We start from the raw sequence: 18,649 nt of genomic DNA, 5'->3' as shown, positions 1-18,649 counted from the left end.
CATAAAAATCAATAGTCACCGAATGCCTGTTGTACTTGAACCACGGTTCATATTTCATCCTAGGCTGCCCACAGTGATTCCTTTATTAAATGATTACAGATTTAATAGGCCTTCATTGAATTCCCCTTTCTCTAGTGTTTTTTTATTCCTCTCATAACACTTAATTCTACAATATTTTAAAATAAGAACTCCTAATATTCCTAGTGTATTTTGCATTATAGCATCACATAAGCATTTACATGGAGTATTAACAGGAGCACATCTTTTTATTGAGTTGGGGCCATTAATTATCCTTTCACCCATTTTGGTTTATTTCATCTAATCTATTTCACCACAACATAAAATAAGTAAGTGACAATAGATATGGTACAATAATGATTACGATTCTTTTCATCACTACCTATAACTCTTCCAAGGTTTTAACTGATTATTGACCTTTCACATCATTCACTTTTGTAAACTGAGAAGGTCATACCATTTTATTTTATTTATTTATTTTTTTTTAATTTATTATTATTATTTTCTTTCTTTCTGTGGTACGCGGGCCTCTCACTGTGGCCTCTCCCGTTGCGGAGCACATGCTCCGGACGTGCAGGCTCAGCGGCCGTGGCTCACGGGCCCAGCTGCTCCATGGCATGTGGGATCTTCCTGGACCGGGGCACGAAACCGTGTCCCCTGCATCGGCAGGTGGACTCTAAACCACTGCGCCACCAGGGAAGCCCCGGTCATACCATTTTAGATCTTGATTCGTAATTAATTTTTCAGCATTCGCTTGTTTCTTTTAAATCATATTTGTATTTTTCCCACTACTGTTAATTTATTTATATATTAATGGAATAGCACACAGTCTAGAATTTATAATGTTTGACATTTGTCAGGGGTTTGATTTCCAAATAAACTGAAATAGGATATAACTTGTTTCTATTTCACATGCCAAAGTCATAATTATATAATTGAAACATGTTAAATTTCTAGACATACAAAAAGCACAGATGGTTTCAATTTTGTATCCTGATTTGAAGGAAAGCTATTCGAATTCCAAATATTGTCAAAAACTTGATTTTCCCTTACATGTCTATATCTTAAAAGACTTTTGTTATATTTATTATAACTTTACTCGTTCAATTAAAAACTGAATATCTGCTATGCTAGCTTCTGGAGATTCAGTGATTAAAGCAGAAATTTCTCACCCTCAGTGAGCTCCCTTTCTTGCAGAACAGCATGGATCACTCTAGAACAGTAAGAGCAAGGAGCTGTGATGCAAACTTTTAGTAAACAGGGATGGGGGGAGGAGGGGATTAAGGGGAAAATCAAGAAGACTTCCTGGAAGAGAGAAACCCTGTTGAGTCTGCAGAGAAGATAAAGTGTTTGTCAGGAAGATATGTATGTGCTCCAGGATTGGAGATAGGATTTGCAAAGACACTGAGATGAGAGACAACAGGTTTGGGGAAATCCATGTTATTCAGCTCACCTGGACTCAAGGCTTCAAGTGAAAAAGTTCTGAGAGATGAGACTGAACATGTAGGCAGAGGTCAGATAATGCAGGGTCTGTCATGCTTTGGGACTTTGTTCTGAATGTTTTGGTGTGTTTAAAATAGTTTAAGTTAAGGAAGTGAAAGAGTGAGTGATGGGATTCAAACTGATTAGAAAGCCCCCTCTAGCAACTCTGTTGAGAAAGGATTCGAGTAGAATATGACTGGAGGAAGAGGGGTCAGTTATGGAGCGGAATAGAAAGTGGTCCGAAGGAGATGGATAAATGATGATGGGGGAGGGCAAGGAGGAAGATGAGTGTTTGATGGCTTACTATGGTGGTAGAACTGATTTAATGACCCAGTAAATGTGGAGACTGTAGAAGAAGTCCAAGAAATTGTTTCCAGCATAGGAAGAGTTTGGTGGCACCATCCGCTAAGATACAGGCAATGCACAGATTAGAGATGAGTAGAGAAGAGAAGACTTCTACTACAGATGAGTTAGATACACCCAAGTGGGTGGCTGGTAATAGACACCTGGAGTTCAGAGGAGAGATTGGAATCGGAGATCTTTAAATCTAATCTTTGTGGCTCCTTAATAATGTGTAGAACTTCACTGAAAAAATATACAAATTGGTTCTATCTTCCAAGACCTTCCTTCATCTATCCCACTGTTCTTATGCCCCATCCACCCCGCAGAGGACTGGTATGAACAGTTGTATCCCCTCATCCTTACCCTGAAGGACTGCATGGGAGAAGTGGTGAATCGAGCCAAGCAGTCCCTGACGTTCGTGCTCCTTCAGGAGCTTGCCTACAGCCTTCCCCAATGTTTGATGCTGACGCTAAGAAGAGACGTCGTCTTCAGCCAAGCAGTAGGTGCCTCTTGATCTTGTGAGCCCAGCACAGTGATGGGTTGTCAAATAGTATCCTTGGTGAAGATAGATATCTTTTTTTGACAGTTTTATTTTTTCCTGAATCCTTTTATTTTATATTGACATATAGTTGATTAACAATGTTGTGATAGTTTCAGGTGTGCAGCAAAGTGATTCAGTTATACATACACATATATCTATTCTTTTGCAAATTCTTTTCCCATTGAGGTTGTTACATAATTTTGAGCAGATTTTCCTGTGCTATACCATAGGTCCTTTGGCAGTTTTCTTTTTAAAGGGATTCTTTTCTTAAAGTTTAGTACCCAGTTTTTCTTACTCATAATAAATACAAGCCGAATGGAAACAGTGTCTGAGACCTGAAGTATTTATTTCAGCAAAGAGGTGGCCAAGTCTCTGAAATGTCCATGCTGTTTCACAGCGCAGAAAGTCTGTGAAGGAAAGGGTCCCCCGTCCTGTCCTCATATTATGCTGTGGGCTCTCCACACCGTGCACAGTGTGGATGGCAGCCAGGACCGGCAAAAGGGATCTGTTTGCAACCCCTTATTTATACAGGTCCCTCATGAATCCCAGGACAGGACTTCATAATGATCTCTTTTTTGGTGTTTATAAAATAAGTTCACCAGGCCATAGTCTTGAATGGGAAGTTTGACAGGACCACCTCCTTTGCCTACACCCAACCCTAGCCCATGACACCAAGGTTGGCCTCCATCACAATGGCTGTGTTCCTTCTCCCCTCCTGCCTCCACCACCATGATTGAGTTTTATAGACAGACACGTGGAAGGAAAGAGACAGAAGCCTCTCCTTCTAAACCTTCCAAAGGGAATGTTTTACCCAAAATATCCCCGATTTCATGCACGACCCAGTAGCAAACGGAGCTAAGTGTCAGGCATTGTGCTCTGCCTTATACACATTTCTCCATCGTGTCCTTTCAACGACTCTGCAAAATGAGAACTATTATCTCTATTTTCCGTGTGCAAAAAAATAAGAACAGAAAGATTTGGAAGTGTTAAATAACTTTTTATGGTTTTACTGCTTAGAAATGGGAGGGACAGGATTTGCAGATTCCGAGTCCATGGTCGTTCCCATTTCACAATGCTGCCTTCCCCAAGCCATACTAGAGTAAATGCAGTCAACGCATTTCAAAATGGATATATAAATAGTTATAATTTTGTTACATATACTTGAAAATTTCTAATTATGTCTGTGATGTCTCAAAGACATATATTTTTAAATTAAAGTTTGCTGACCCCAGTAATTTCTTCAATGATTTTTTTTTTTAGCTTGCTGGATTGGTCTGTGGTTTTATCATCAAATTGCACACAAGTTTGTATGACCCTGGCTTCCTTGAGCAGCTTCACACGGTGGGATTGATAGTACAATATGAAGGACTGCTAAGTACATATAGTAAGTATTGCTTTAGTCCATGTTAAAATAATATTCCTATTCATAAAGGTATGTGATCCATAGATTCTTCAGTTAAATATAAAAATGAGTAGTAAACCTTTCTTGCATCAAGCATTAGAGAAAGAATGTAATTTTTAGTTCTTTGTATTCATTTTCCTTGTCACTGTGCTTTTACTCTCATTATGTTTTTTGTTTTTTTAGTCTTCAAGATTTATTTTATTTTATTTTTTTAACATCTTTATTGGGGTATAATTGCTTCACAATGGTGCCTTAGCCTCTGCTTCACAACAAAGTGAATCGACTATACATATACATATGTTCCCATATCTCTTCCCTCTTGCGTCTCCCTCCCTCCCACCCTCCCTATCCCACCCCTCCAGGGGGTCACAAAGCACCGAGCTGATCTCCCTGTGCCACGCGGCCGCTTCCCACCAGCTATCTACCCCACGTTTGGCAGTGTACATATGTCCATGCCTCTCTCTCGCTTTGTCACAGCTCACCCTTCCCCTCCCCATATCCTCAAGTCACCCTTCCCCCTCCGCATATCCTCAAGTCCATTCTCTAGTAGGTCTGTGTCTTTATTCCTGTCTTACCCCTAGGTTCTTCATGACATTTTTTTTTCTCATTATGTTTTGAAAATGGAATTATAGATTATTTCACAGTGGAGTCCTGAGCAGCCATCTGGCTTTTTACATAAAGCCTTTTGCCAACCTAGTTTCAATGACTGGAATTTTAAAGTCCCAACTCTGTACTGTCTAGAGCTGCCCTGTTCAATACATAGGTTGGTGTGGCAATTGAGCACTTGAAATGTATCTAGTCCAAATCAATAAGTACTCAACGTGCACACCAGGTTTCAAAGACTAGTGAAAAAAGAGTTTTATATTAATAATTAATGAATAATTAATCATAGTATATTGATTTACAGCTGAAATGTTATTTTGGAACTATCAGGCTAAAGGAAAACAGATTATTAAAGTTAATTTCACCTTTTAAAATTTTACTCTTTAAAAAGATGATTACCAGGAAATTTAAAATTATATATGTGGCTCACGTTATATTTCTGTTGTGCAGGACTGATCTAGAATCTTATTTAATTACCTCCTTCTTAGGTTTTATTTGTCAGTGTATTAAGATATAAAACTAGCATGAGCTTGGGTCAGTGACCTTCAGTTCAGCCATCTCTATTATTTCTAGAAATCAAATGTCAGTCCTGCCAAGGGAAAGAGATCTGCATGATACTTTGTGCCATAGAAGGATTAAAACTTCTCTCTAACCTTCCAGCAAAGGCATTCCTCTTTCCTTCCCTCAAAGGGTATGTGGACAGCTGGAGTCTATTTAAATGGTTCTTGTTTCACTGATGAAAACCTTCAGACTCAGGAAAACGTATTGAGAATGGATTCGCTGCCTTCAGAAACTCATTCACTAAACTGTTAGAACAAATTCCAGCAGGGAGGTGGAGTACAAAGTGACTTTCTTCAAATAGTATGTTTGTAACTAGGCTCCTTTGCCCTTGTTTAGGTGAGGAAATTGGAATGCTGGAGGACATGGCCGTTGGTATTTCAGATTTGAAGAAAGTCGCTTTTAAAATAACTGAAGCCACATCCAATGATGTCTTGCCAGTTATAACAGGAAGGCGGTAAGTGGTGTTCATTTCCTAAGACCAAGCTTTGTTAGATATTTTTAATTAACCCCTGACAAAGGAGCCAAGGAGAATTAAGGTTTGGTTGGAAATGTTTCTTTTGTTCTCTTTGCCTTTTTGGTGAAAAATAAATGTAGGTGACATGACAGGGGAAGATCTTGAAAAACTCATAAAAGTCTCATGAATGTTCGTAAATTGTACTAAAATGAGGTAAGTAGGGTAAGGCTCCCCTATGAAATATGAGAAATTCAAAATAATAGCAGGCATGAGAAAAAATTTTTCTCTTTATTATTATCTAATCTAAAGGTCTGGATGTTTTTACTTTTGCTGGAATCATTTGGTTAATAGTGTCATAATTCTTGAGATGACTTGGTATTAAATTCTTGGTATTAAAAGCAGCAACATTTTATAAAAGGTATATTCCTATGTCAGGGGCACATACCACCATTTTTCTTAATTATTATTATTATTATTTTTTATTTTTTTTTTTTTGCGGTTCGCGGGCCTCTCACTGTTGTGGCCTCTCCCGTTGCGGAGCACAGGCTCCGGACGCTCAGGCTCGGCGGCCATGGCTCACGGGCCCAGCCGCTCCGCGGCATGTGGGATCTTGCCAGACCGGGGCACGAACCCGTGTCCCCTGCATCGGCCGGCGGACTCTCAACCACTGTGCCACCGGGGAAGCCCTATGTCAATTATATTTTAATAGAGATGACAAAATGTTATCATATAGAAAGTCCAGAAATAAACCTACAGACTTATGGTCATTACAACTACTACAAAGGAGGCAAGAATATAGAATGGAGAAAAGATAGTCTGTTTAATAAGTGGTGCTGGGAAAATTGGGCAGCTGCATGTAAACGAATGAAATTAGAACATTCGTTGAGTTTACAAAAATAAACTCAAAATGGATTAAAGACCTAAATGTAAGACTGGATACTATAAAACTCCTAGAGGAAAACATAGGGCAGAATACTGTTGACATAAATTGCAATATTTTTTTGGATCCGTCCCTTAGAGTAATGAAAACAAAAGCAAAAATAAACAAATGGTACCTAATTAAACTTAAAGACTTTTGCACAGCAAAGGAAACCGTAAACAAAACAAAAAGACAACAAACAGAATGGGAGAAAATATTTGCAAATGATGAAACTGAGAAGGGATTAATTTCCAAAATATACAGTTCGTACAGCTCAATATCAAAAAAAAAACAATCAAAAAATGGGCAGTAGACCTAAATAGACATTTCTCCAGAGAAGACATACAGATGGCCAACAGGTACATGAAAAGATGCTCAGCATTGCTAATTATTAGAGAGATGTAGATCAAAACTGCAATGAGGTGTCACCTCACAACCAGTCAGAATGGCCATCATCAAAAAGTCTACAAATAATAAATGCTAGAGAGGGTGTGGAGAAAAGGGAACCCTCCTACACTGTTTGTGGGAATATAAATTGGTGCAGCCACTATGGAGAACAGTATGGAGGTTCCTTAAAAAACTAAAAGTAGAGTTATCATATGATCCAGCAAGCCCACTCCTGAGCATATCTCTGGAAAAAAATGAAACCCCTAATTCAAAAAGATACATGCACCCCAATGTTCACAGTAGCACTATTTACAACAACCAAGACGTGGAAGCAACCTAAATGCCCATTGACAGATGAATGAATAAGGAAGATGTGGTACATATACACAATGGAATATTAGCCATAAAAAAGAATGAAATAATGCTATTTGCAGCAACATGGATGGACGTAGAAATGATCATACTAAGTGAAGTAAGTCAGACAAAGACAAATATCACATAATATCACTTATATGTGGAATCAAAAAAAATGATACAAATGAACTTATTTACAAAACAGAAATAGACTCACAGACATAGAAAACAACCTTACAATTGCCAAACGGGAAAGGGGTGGGGGGTAAATTGGGAGTATGGAATTAACAGATACACACTACTATATAAATAACTTTGACCTACTGTATAGCACAGGGAACTATTCAGCATCTTGTAATAACCTATAATGGAAAAAATCTGAAAAAGAATAATCACTTTGCTGTACACCTGAAACACAACATTGTATATCAGCTATACTTCAATTTAAAAAAAAAGTTATCATAAAGAATGTGTATAATGTTTTACCTTCAGAGAAATCTTTAAATGCAGGCTTGGCTCATTGAATCTTCTCATATTCCTGAAAATTTTGAAATAAACATCAGCCTTCTGTTAGCCAGGCTATTGTAAAGGACACTGAGAGCAATTTAGGAAAGAAAAATAAAGCGTCCATCCTCTGAGGGTAGTGCTAACATCCCTGCTTGCAGGATTGATGGTATTTCCAGATTCTCTAGTTCAAAGCTGAGGTAAGAAACAAGTCTCACTGTCAAGTATCCAGAGTACGTAGCAGTATTATTATACTAGAGAAACTGAAAAGATTTTCACAGAGACTCTCTAATTGTCCTGTTCTTCGTTACCCCATACACATATTACAACACCAGCACTCTATATAGTTCAGGAAACACATGGATTTTCCTAAATTCCAGGTGAAACTTGACATTTCTTTAATCAATTCACACTGGATCAGAAGATATCAAGTTTCAGAATCTACAAGCAGCTATTCTTATTGACCCTATTCTGTGAATCCTAATTTGAATTTTCAACACTAAACATTAGGGGTAATTTTTAATGGAAATTTCCAAAGAAAAAATGCCCTGGTGATATGTTAATGTTGCAAAATGATCAGGAAAGCCGAAAGGTTACATCTTAAATAATGAAATCATTACATTTCCATCAGGTCATCACAAACGGAGGTTTATCTATAATAACAATTAGGCCATGCTAAAAAATGTATAAATGATTTGGTTCATTAGTTTCACTATATTAAAAAATCCATCATTAAATTGCTTTTCTTATTCTTGAGACTGTGTTTTTAAATAATTAAATCAAGAAACAAAAATTGAAGCTCTTATGCACATGGCCCTTTTATACAAAGATGCACTAAATATTCTTCCTTTCCTATAAAACCTCAGAGTAATGGAGATAAGTGTAAATGACTCTTTATGCCAAGTAATTTAATAGTGAAGTGAATGAAATTATTATCAAATGAATTAATAAAAGAAAATAAGCAGATAGAAGCCAAAAACCTAAATCACTGCTATATTCCAACTGTTTTATTGTTTGTTTCCTATGAATCTAAAGTAACATAAAATTGAATGAAATAAAGCAAGGCTGCTTCTCTTTGCCCTCCTCTTTCTCCAGTGAACATTATGTGGTGGAGGTGAAGCTCCCAGGCAGAATGTTTGAGTCCCTGCCTCTACAGATTAAAGAAGGACAATTGCTTCATGTGTATCCAGTACTTTTTAATGTTGGAATCAATGAACAGCAAACTCTTGCTGAGAGGTAAGCTTCAGATATAAGGTCGGTACTTGATTTTTTTTATATAATTGTTATGGATATGCTAAATAATTCCACGTGTTCCTGTACATAGAAATTAGATTCATGGGTAACATTTTCCTTTTCATCAGTACAAAGTTATTTGATATGACAAGCAGAATTATTCATATTTAAGGATTCCTGGCCCACATCAAATTTAAATATGGCAAAATAACAAGGAAAATATTGGTGTCAATACCAAAATATTCACATGGATTAACTTTCTTCATGTTTCCAAATACCTACATGTGTGTATCAAATTTTAGGATTTTTTTGTGCTTACATATATTTCAACATTGTAAACTCTGCTAATTGTGTCCAAATTTTCTGGACCTAATAAAACACGCTATTTTTTCCTTTTGTTTTATTTACTAAAATAATTTTTTTAATTTATTCAAAAACTTTTTTTAATTTTTAAAATTTATTTAAATAATTTAAAAAATCTATTTACTAAAATAATTGTTATTGGAGGAGACAACACATCTTTTCATAATAATTTTCTCAGTTAAATGACAGATGATTGTATGTGATCGCATAAGCAACTGTCAAAAACGCTTTGGGCAGACAAAGGAATTACTTTTGCATCTTACATGATTCCCATGTAGAGATTATCGAAAACGTGGATAAGAGTTAAGATTCACAGAACACATTTTTAAAAGATTCTCTAAAACTTCTCAGAGAAAGAAGTTAGTGGCTTTTTTTTTTTTTTTTTTTTGTGGTACGCGGGCCTCTCACCGCTGTGGCCTCTCCCATTGCGGAACACAGGCTCCGGACGCGCAGGCTCAGTGGCCGTGGCTCATGGGCCCAGCCACTCCGCGGCATGTGGGATCTTCCCAGACCAGGGCACGAACCCGTGTCCCCTGCATCGGCAGGTGGACTCTCAACCACTGCACCACCAGGGAAGCCCAGAAGTTAGTGTCTTGCTGTAAAGCCTTGCTGGAAAATTTCCCCCAAAACAAAACTTTTGAAGAGTATTTTAAAATGCTTCCTTGTCAATAATTCACTCCCTAAATGTTTCCTTCCCCCATAGGTAGCTGGCATATTCTTTGCCATGACTTGTTATGTATGTTTTAATCCTTTATTAATGTTTTTTACTAAACTAAACCTACCACTACATTTATAGCTGTCTTCAATTTCAATGATGGTGAAGGTGCCTGTTTTTAGCTACTATTTTCAACGATTTCTCCGTCTCTCCCTTTCATCCAGAAGATTTTCTGGACAACATAGATTTTCATAATTCTCACTTGCCAGTTACAAAATTCCATGCCAGTTTTGTATTGCATGTTTAATCTCAAACTGTGTGGAAGCTATTAGTCTCTTGTCTTATAGTATGCTTAAATCAGAATATAATTTTTTTCACTGTATTGTACAAAAAGTTGATTCTTCAATAATTAAGCACTTTTGCAAATAATTATGTAAGATCAGATTATATTCCAGTCATCTTTATATGTTGTCTCACAGCAAGTTCACAGGTTGAGGAGAATGATATTTATGAACATAAATTATAAAATTTGGGAGGTAAATGATATTAATGAACAATTGGGGGGAAAAACAGCACTCTAAATTAATTGTCTCTTCTTTGGTACACTAGAGTACAGAGTGGAGTTTAAATTACTAAGTTAAGGCCTGTGAGTGCAGTCTTGAGAGAGATGTGAGACTCTCCATTTACAGACTTTTCAAGGAATAGTTAGCATTGTATTTTCAAGCCTTCTAGATTAGGTTAATTTACATGTCATTGTTACTATTTTAGATGTTAGTCACTTTATTTTTTTTTAAATGCCCCTCTCCTTCTCTCTCATCTGTCTTGCCTGTAAAAATATATTTTTTCTGGCTTCCCTGGTGTCGCAGTGGTTGAGAGTCTACCTGCCAATGCAGGGGACACGGGTTCATGCCCTGGTCCGGGAAGATCCCACATGCCGCGGAGCGGCTGGGCCCATGAGCCATGGCCGCTGAGCCGCCTGTGCTCTGCAACGGGAGAGACCACAACAGTGAGAGGCCCACATACCGCAAAAAAAAAAAAAAAAAAAAAAGTATTTTTTCATACCTGGATGCTGTTTAAGATACATAGGATTTGAAAAGGAGACACAAACTGCAAAATAGAGAGAAACGCAAAGGGAAGCAGGAAGGCTGGCCCTCGGATATCAACCAACTACTACTTTGAGCAAATCACTTTGTTCTCTGAGCTTTATTTTTCTGATTCTGAATTTTGAGCTTTTTCCATCAACATTCACATGTTAGGTATGCTATGTAATCCAGGTATAATATGTTACTATATATGTATTCATAGCCAAAACTTATGTAATGTATATCCATTTGTAAATAAGTAAGTACTAATTAATCTGCTTGGGCTACCATAACAAACTACCACAGGTTGTGTGGCTTAAACAACAGAAATTTATTTCTCACAGTTTTAGAGGTTGAGAAGTCCCAGGTTCTGGCCAATTTGGTTTCTGGTGAGAATTGTCTTCAGCTTTCTTGCTGTGTGCTCACATGACCTCTTCTTTGTGTGTGTAGAGAGAGAGAACCAGCTCTTTGATGACTCTTTTCACAAGGACACTAATCCTACTGGTTCAGGGCCCCACCCTCATAATCTTAATGACTTCTTCAGAGGTTCCATCTTCAAACACAAGCACACTGGGGGTTAGGGCTTCAACATATGATCTTTGGGGGGACACAAACATTTAGTCTGTAACACTAGTATTACTCCAGCAAGGATAACATTTTTTAAATACCAGGTGTTTATAATGTCTGAAAAGGGTAGGAGAGTGTATTTCAGAGTTCAAGCTAACTCTCCTGTAGATTTTCCTGGGTTCGTATTCCTGTCCTCCAAGTTTAACTCAGTAAAGTTATTGAACATTGAGTCTGCACCAGGCATTACTCTGCCAGGCTGTGGGACACAGGGAACAGGCAGTGTAACAAGAACTGACATGATCTGCATCCTGAAAGGACCTACCATCCAGTAAGGAAGACGGTTCAACAAATGATACACTACAGTTTGATTCATACAATAAGCAAAGATGTAGAAGGGACAGGATTCATGGAGGAAAGAAAGTGATTCACAGATGGGAGAACATTTTGTCAGGAAGGTTTCATAGTATACATGCACCTTCCACAGGGCTTTGAAGGACAAATCAGAATTAATCAAGCTGATAAGGAAGGTAAGGCTTCCTAGTCAGAGGAGAATAGCATGTTAAAAGTCCCAAAGGCATCAAAATCCTGCTGGTAAAGTAGAAGGGTGCAATTCCATTCCCACAAACAAAGGGTTTCGGAGGCCTTTGTGGAGACATTAGATGCTAAACTAAAGAGACTGGACTTTGCTCTTACACAGAGAGGAGATGCAGTGAAGTTTAGTGAGCGGATATGATGAAACGGGTGGTAGACTAACTTCTCCAACATTTCATTCATTGCCCATGCAGCATCTGGCACATGGCTGATGTTAAATAAATATTTGTTGAATGAATGAATGATCTGACCATGATGTAAGGGATAGATTGGAAGGGAAGGAGCCTGGAGGCATAGCACTTCTCATATTTGGGAGGCTTTATATCCAGTCGAGACTGAATATTACTAAAAAGCTAAAATGGCAGTGGTAAAGAAAAAGAAGGAAAGGATACCAGAGATGTGAATATATCAGTGAATAGTGGATGGAGTGTGGAAAACCGAGGAAATCCAAAAGGGTGCCTAGATTTTGAACCTGAATTAATGTCAGAATATTAGAAACACGCCTATTTCTAAACAAAAGGAGGAGGTGGTTTCAGTTTTTGGTTAGGTTGCATTTGAAGTGGTGTGGGTTAATTCACTTTGAAATTTTAAGTTGACATCTAGAAATACAGATTTGAATGGAGATATTTGGATGAGGATACATATTGGAAGCCATTTGCATGGCATCCTTTTATAGAGAGACAAGAGGATTTTAAGTTTAAACCTGAGAAGGGCTTAAAGAAAACACAAGGTCAGTGATATACAGGTAGAAAGTTTTGCCTGAAGAAGGTGGCAGGAGAGCACCAGTACAGAGGCTGGCATCCTTCATGGTGTAGGCAGAAAGAAAGGGCCACAGAAGTGAACCAGTCCCTGGGAGACTGGAGTACTCTACATGTGCCTACAGCAGTTGACAGTGTGTTTAAGACTGTATGCAGCCCAGTGTTCAGTCCTGGTCCTCTGGACCTCTCCGCAAGCTGTCATTGGTGAAGAGGAATATAGGAGGGATAAAAAGAGAGAAGGAAGAGTTCTTAGGTCTTTAGAGATATAGCCCTGCAGAGGTAGGGAGACTAACATTAACTGAGTATCAATTATGCAGAGGCACGGGGTTGGTGTTTTAGATTTCATATTTCATTTAGGTTCACATTTGATGACTGTGAGAATATTTTGGTGTGTCAATAGGGATTGGTGGAGTCAGGGCCAGTGGAGACTGGAATATAGTTGAAATCACCTTTGCACAATGTTGCTTAGAAAACAGAGACTCCTTCCTTACAAAACTATTGCCACCTATTTAAAAAAGAAAGATTAAAAAAAGTAACTTTCCGGTGCTATTTTATAACCCATAACTATTCTCTTTTTTCTATGTTTAGGTTTGGAGATGTCTCTTTGCAAGAAAGTATTAATCAGGAAAATTTTGAACTTCTAAAAGAATATTACACGGTATTTATGGAAAAGATGCCTCCTGATTGTAAGTATGCAAGTTACAAAGAAAAGCAACAATAATAATTTCTTGATTATAATTCTTCGGGAGAGGTCAGACATAGAGGTCAATGGAAGAATAAAGCACAGTGTGGGAATGTGAGAGTGATTTTGAGATTGTCTGCGCCAAGAAAACTGATTGCCAAGGTGGCCTGGCCGACACCTGCCTCGCTGCCCTGATTGCACTCAAGTGTGTCCTGCTGCTCATGCTAGGACATTAATTTCAGTGCCACTAGAAAATACCAAAAGTCAAAAATAAGGAACTTATAATTAGAAATCTCAATTGAGTCCAACAGAAATTTTGTAGAATTCTTAACCATGTAAAAGACTTTAATAAAGATTTAGTTTTCTGATTTATAAGCTACATCAGATACATCTCTCACATATATATGTGTGTGTGTATATATTTATATATTTTATATTTATGCATATATATATATGTCTGATAGTAAATTTTACAGGTAATAAAAAGTGATATAAATTAAGGAGCAAATTACTGAATATAGTTATTGCAATATTTATGTGAAAATGTTGGGGCATAAGTCTATAGAACTGTGTTTTACATTTTGTTTTTTGTTTTGTTTTGTTTTGTGCCATTGTTCAGTTCTGCCGTCCTTTTTCCCACAAAATTAAGCACATATTTGAGCAGTGCAAAATTAGAGAATAAAGAATGTATTTGGAGCTCATCCATAAGTACTATAAAGAAATAAGTTGAGATACTTAGATATTCACAATAAGAAACTAGGTTTTAATAAAGCAGAAAATATCTTAATATTTGTTACCAAAAGCTGTAATAAAACTCTACCTGTCATCTATTCACTAGCAATTTGTTCACTGAACTGTATTCTGATACTTAGTTTGAAATATCTTAGGTAGCAGAGTACTTAGGTCTTTTTATTACACAGTTATCTTGCTTCAAAATATTACAGTGGCATAAGCACACGTCCGTGTGATTTTATAGTTAGAAAATTTTACTGCTGCTTTTATATTTTATTTCAAATAAAATACTTTTAAAGCCAAAATGAAATTAAGTACAGAGAGATTCTTTGGCAGCCAGCATACTTATGAATTTTCAGTTTGTTAATTACTCAGAAGGTTAATAATATAAACAAAACTACTTTGCATTATTAATTATGGGGAAAGTTCATTATAACATGGACGTTGGTGGATCATTTTTTTTCATTATTTTTTAAAACATCTTTATTGGAGTACAGTTGCTTTACAATGGTGTGTTAGTTTCTGCTTTATAACAAAGTGAATCAGCTATACATATACATATATCCCCATATCTCCTCCCTCTTGCATCTCCCTCCCACCATCACTATCCCACCCCTCTAGGTGGTCACAAAACGTGGAGCTGATCTCCCTGTGCTTTGTGGCTGCTTCCCACTAGCTATCTACTTTACGTTTAGCAGTGTATATATGTCCATGCCACTCTCTCACATCGTCCCAGCTTACCCTTCCCCCTCCCTGTGTCCTCAAGTCCATTCTCTATGTCTGTATCTTTATTCCTGTCCTTCCCCTAGGTTCTTCATGACCAGGTTTTGTTTCTTTTTTTTAGATTCCATATATATGTGTTAGCATACGGTATTTGTTTTTCTCTTTCTGACTTACTTCACTCTGTATAACAGATTCTAGGTCCATCCACCTCACTGCAAATAACTCAATTTCATTTCTTTATATGGCTGAGTAATATTCCATTGTGTATATGTGCCATATCTTCTTTATCCATTCATCTGTGGATGGACACTTAGGTTGCTTTCATGTCCTGGCTATTGTAAGTAGAGCTGCAATGAACATTGGGGTACATGACTCTTTTTGAAATATGGTTCTCTTAAGTGTATATGCCCAGTAGTGGGAATGCTGGGTCATATGGTAGTTCTATTTTTGTTTTTTTAAGGAACCTCCATACTGTTCTCCATAGTGGCTGTATGAATTTACATACCCACCAACAGTGCAAGAGGGTTCCCTTTTCTCCACACCCTCACCAATATTTATTGTTTGTAGATATTTAATGATGGCCATTCTGACTGGTTGTGAGGTGATACCTCATTGTAATTTTGATTTGCATTTCTCTAATGATTGGTGATGTTGAGCATCCTTTCATGTGTTTGTTGGTAATGTGTATATCTTCTTTGGAGAAGTGTCTTTTTAGGTCTTCTGCCCATTTTTGGATTGGGTTGTTTGTTTTTTTGATATTGAGCTGCATGAGCTGTTTGTAAATTTTGGAGATTAATCCTTTGTCAGTTGCTTCATTTGCAAATATTTTCTTCCATTCTGAGGGTCATCTTTTTGTCTTGTTTATGGTTTCCTTTACTGTGCAAAGGGTTTTAAGTTTCATTAGGTCCCATTTGTTTATTTTTGTTTTTATTTCCATTTCTGTAGGAGGTGGGTCGAAGAGGATCTTGGTTTGATTTATGTCATAGAGTGTTCTGCCTATGTTTTCCTCTAAGAGTTTGATAGTGTCTGGCCTTACATTTATGTCTTTAATCCATTTTGAGTTTATTTTTGGGGATCGTGTTAGGGAGTGTTCTTATTTCATTCTTTTACATGTAGCTGTCCAGTTTTCCCAGGACCACTTATTGAAGTGGCTGTCTTTTTCCATTGTATATTCTTGGCTCCTTTATCAAAAATAAGGTGACCATATGTGCATGGGTTTATCTCTGAGCTTTCTATCCTGTTCCATTAATCTGTATTTCTGTTTTTGTACCCATACCATACTGTCTGGATTACTGTACCTTTGTTGTATAGTCTGAAGTCAGGGAGCCTGATTCCTCCAGCTCCTTTTTTCTTTCTCAAGATTGCTTTGGCTATTCTGGGTCTTTTCTGTTTCCATACAAATTGTGAAATTTTTTGTTCTAGTTCTGTGAAAAATGCCATTGGTAGTTTGATAGGGATTGCACTGAATCTGTAGATTGCTTTGGGTAGTAGAGTCATTTTTGCAATGTTGATTCTTCCAACCCAAGAACATGGTATATCTCTCCATCTTTTTGTATCATTTTTGATTTCTGTCATCAGTGTCTTATAGTTTTCTGCATACGGGTCTTTTGTCTCCTTAGGTAGGTTTATTCCTAGGTATTTTATTCTTTTTGTTGCAATGGTAAATGGGAGTGTTTCCTTAATTTCTCTTTCAGATTTTTCATCATTAGTGTATAGAAATGAAAGGGATTTCTGTGCAATAATTTTATATCCTACTATTTTAGCAAATTCATTGATTAGTTCTAGTAGTTTTCTGGTAGCATCTTTAGGATTCTCTATGTATAGTATCATGCCATCTGCAGACAGTGACAGTTTTACTTCTTCTTTTCTGATTTGGATTCCTTTTATTTCTTTTTCTTCTTTGATTGCTGTGGCTCAAACTTCCAAAACTATGTTGAATAATAGTGGTGAGAGTGGGCAACCTTGTCTTGTTCCTGATCTTAGTGGAAATGCTTTCAGTTTTTCACCATTGAGAACGATGTTGGCTGTGGGTTTGTTATATATGGCCTTTATTATGTTGAGGTAAGTTCCCTCTATGCCTACCTTCTGAAGAGCTTTTATCATAAATGGGTGTTGAATTTTGTCGAAAGCTTTCTCTGCATCTATTGAGATGACCATATGGTTTTTCTCCTTCAGTTTGTTAATATGGTGTATCACATTGATTGATTTGTGTTTGTTGAAGAATCCTTGCATTCCTGGGATAAACCCCACTTGATCATGGTGTATGATCCTTTTAATGTGCTGTTGGATTGCTAGTATTTTGTTGAGGATTTTTGCATCTATGTTCATCAGTGATATTAGCCTGTAGGTTTCGTTTTCGGGACATCTTTGTCTGGTTTTGGTATCAGGGTGATGGTGGCCTCGTAGAATGAGTTTGGGAGTGTTCCTCACCCTGCTATTTTTTGGAAGAGTTTGAGAAGGATAGATGTTAGCTCTTCTCTGTATGTTTGATAGAATTCACCTGTGAAGCCATCTGGTCCTGGGCTTTTGTTTGTTGGAAGATTTTAAATCACAGTCTCAATTTGAGTGCTTGTGATTGGTCTGTTCATATTTTCTATTTCTTCCTGGTTCAGTCTCGGAAAGTTGTGTTTTCCTAAGAATGTGTCCATTTCTTCCAGGTTGTCCATTTCATTGGCATATAGCTGCTTGTAGTAGTCTCTCATGATCTTTTGTATTTCTGCAGTGTCAGTTGTTACTTCCCCTGTTTCATTTCTAATTCTACTGATTTGAGTCTTCTCCCTTTCTTTCTTGATGAGTCTAGCTAATGGTTTATCTATTTTGCTTATCTTCTCACAGAACCAGCTTTTAATTTATTGATCTTTGCTATTGTTTCCTTCATTTCTTTTTCATTTATTCCTGATCTGATCTTTATGATTTCTTTCCTTCAGCTCAACTTTGGGGTTTTTTTGTCCTTCTTTCTGTAATTGCTTTAGGTGTAAGTTTAGGTTGTTTATTTGAGATGTTTCTTGTTTCTTGAGGTAGGATTGTATTGCTCTAAACTTCCCTCTTAGAACTGCTTTTGCTGCATCCCATTGGTTTTGGGCCATCGTGTTTTCATTGTCATTTGTTTCTAGTTATTTTTTTTTTTCCTCTTTGACTTCTTCAGTGATCTCTTGGTAATTAAGTAGTGTATTGTTTAGCCTCCATGTATTTTCCTGTAATTGATATCTAGTCTCATAGCGTTGTGGTTGGAAAAGATACTTGATATGATTTCAATTTTCTTAAATTTACCAAGGCTTGATTTGTGACCCAAAATATGATCTATCCTGGAGAATGTTCTATGAGCACTTGAGAAGAAAGTGTATTCTGTTGTTTTTGGATGGAATGTCCTATGAATATCAATTAAGTCCATCTTGTTTAATGTGTCATTTAAAGCTTGTGTTTCCTTTTTTATTTTCATTTTGGATTATCTGTCCATTGGTGAAAGTGGGGTGTTAAAGTCCCCTACTATGATTGTGTTACTGTCAATTTCCCCTTTTATTGCTGTTAGCATTTGCCTTATGTATTGAGGTACTCCTATGTTGGGTGCATAAATATTTACAATTGTTATATCTTCTTCGTGGTTTGATCACTTGATCATTATGTAGTGTCCTTCTTTGTTTCTTGTAATAGTCTTTATTTTTAGGTCGATTTTGTCTGATATGAGAATTGCTACTC

At 37.1% G+C, this 18,649-nt stretch overlaps 1 protein-coding gene across 5 annotated transcripts in view; it reads left to right on the top strand.

Moving 5' to 3' along the window:
• INPP4B (inositol polyphosphate-4-phosphatase type II B) overlaps positions 1-18,649 on the top strand; it is a 582,093-nt gene that overhangs the window by 492,482 nt on the left and 70,962 nt on the right. For all 5 annotated transcript variants that reach the window (XM_029234954.1, XM_029234953.1, XM_029234952.1 and 2 more), the window contains 5 exons: positions 2,169-2,341; positions 3,644-3,767; positions 5,286-5,403; positions 8,663-8,803; positions 13,405-13,502. In XM_029234954.1, the coding sequence (XP_029090787.1) occupies positions 2,169-2,341; positions 3,644-3,767; positions 5,286-5,403; positions 8,663-8,803; positions 13,405-13,502 (654 nt within the window). The remainder of the gene's footprint in view (positions 1-2,168; positions 2,342-3,643; positions 3,768-5,285; positions 5,404-8,662; positions 8,804-13,404; positions 13,503-18,649) is intronic.

This window comes from Monodon monoceros, unplaced genomic scaffold (genome assembly GCF_005190385.1).
Source record: "Monodon monoceros isolate NGI ecotype Baffin Bay Population unplaced genomic scaffold, NGI_Narwhal_1 Super_Scaffold_20, whole genome shotgun sequence".
NCBI lineage: Eukaryota > Metazoa > Chordata > Mammalia > Artiodactyla > Monodontidae > Monodon > Monodon monoceros.
The sequence above is the reverse complement of the archived record's forward strand: the minus strand, read 5'-3'. Positions and strand labels throughout refer to the sequence as shown.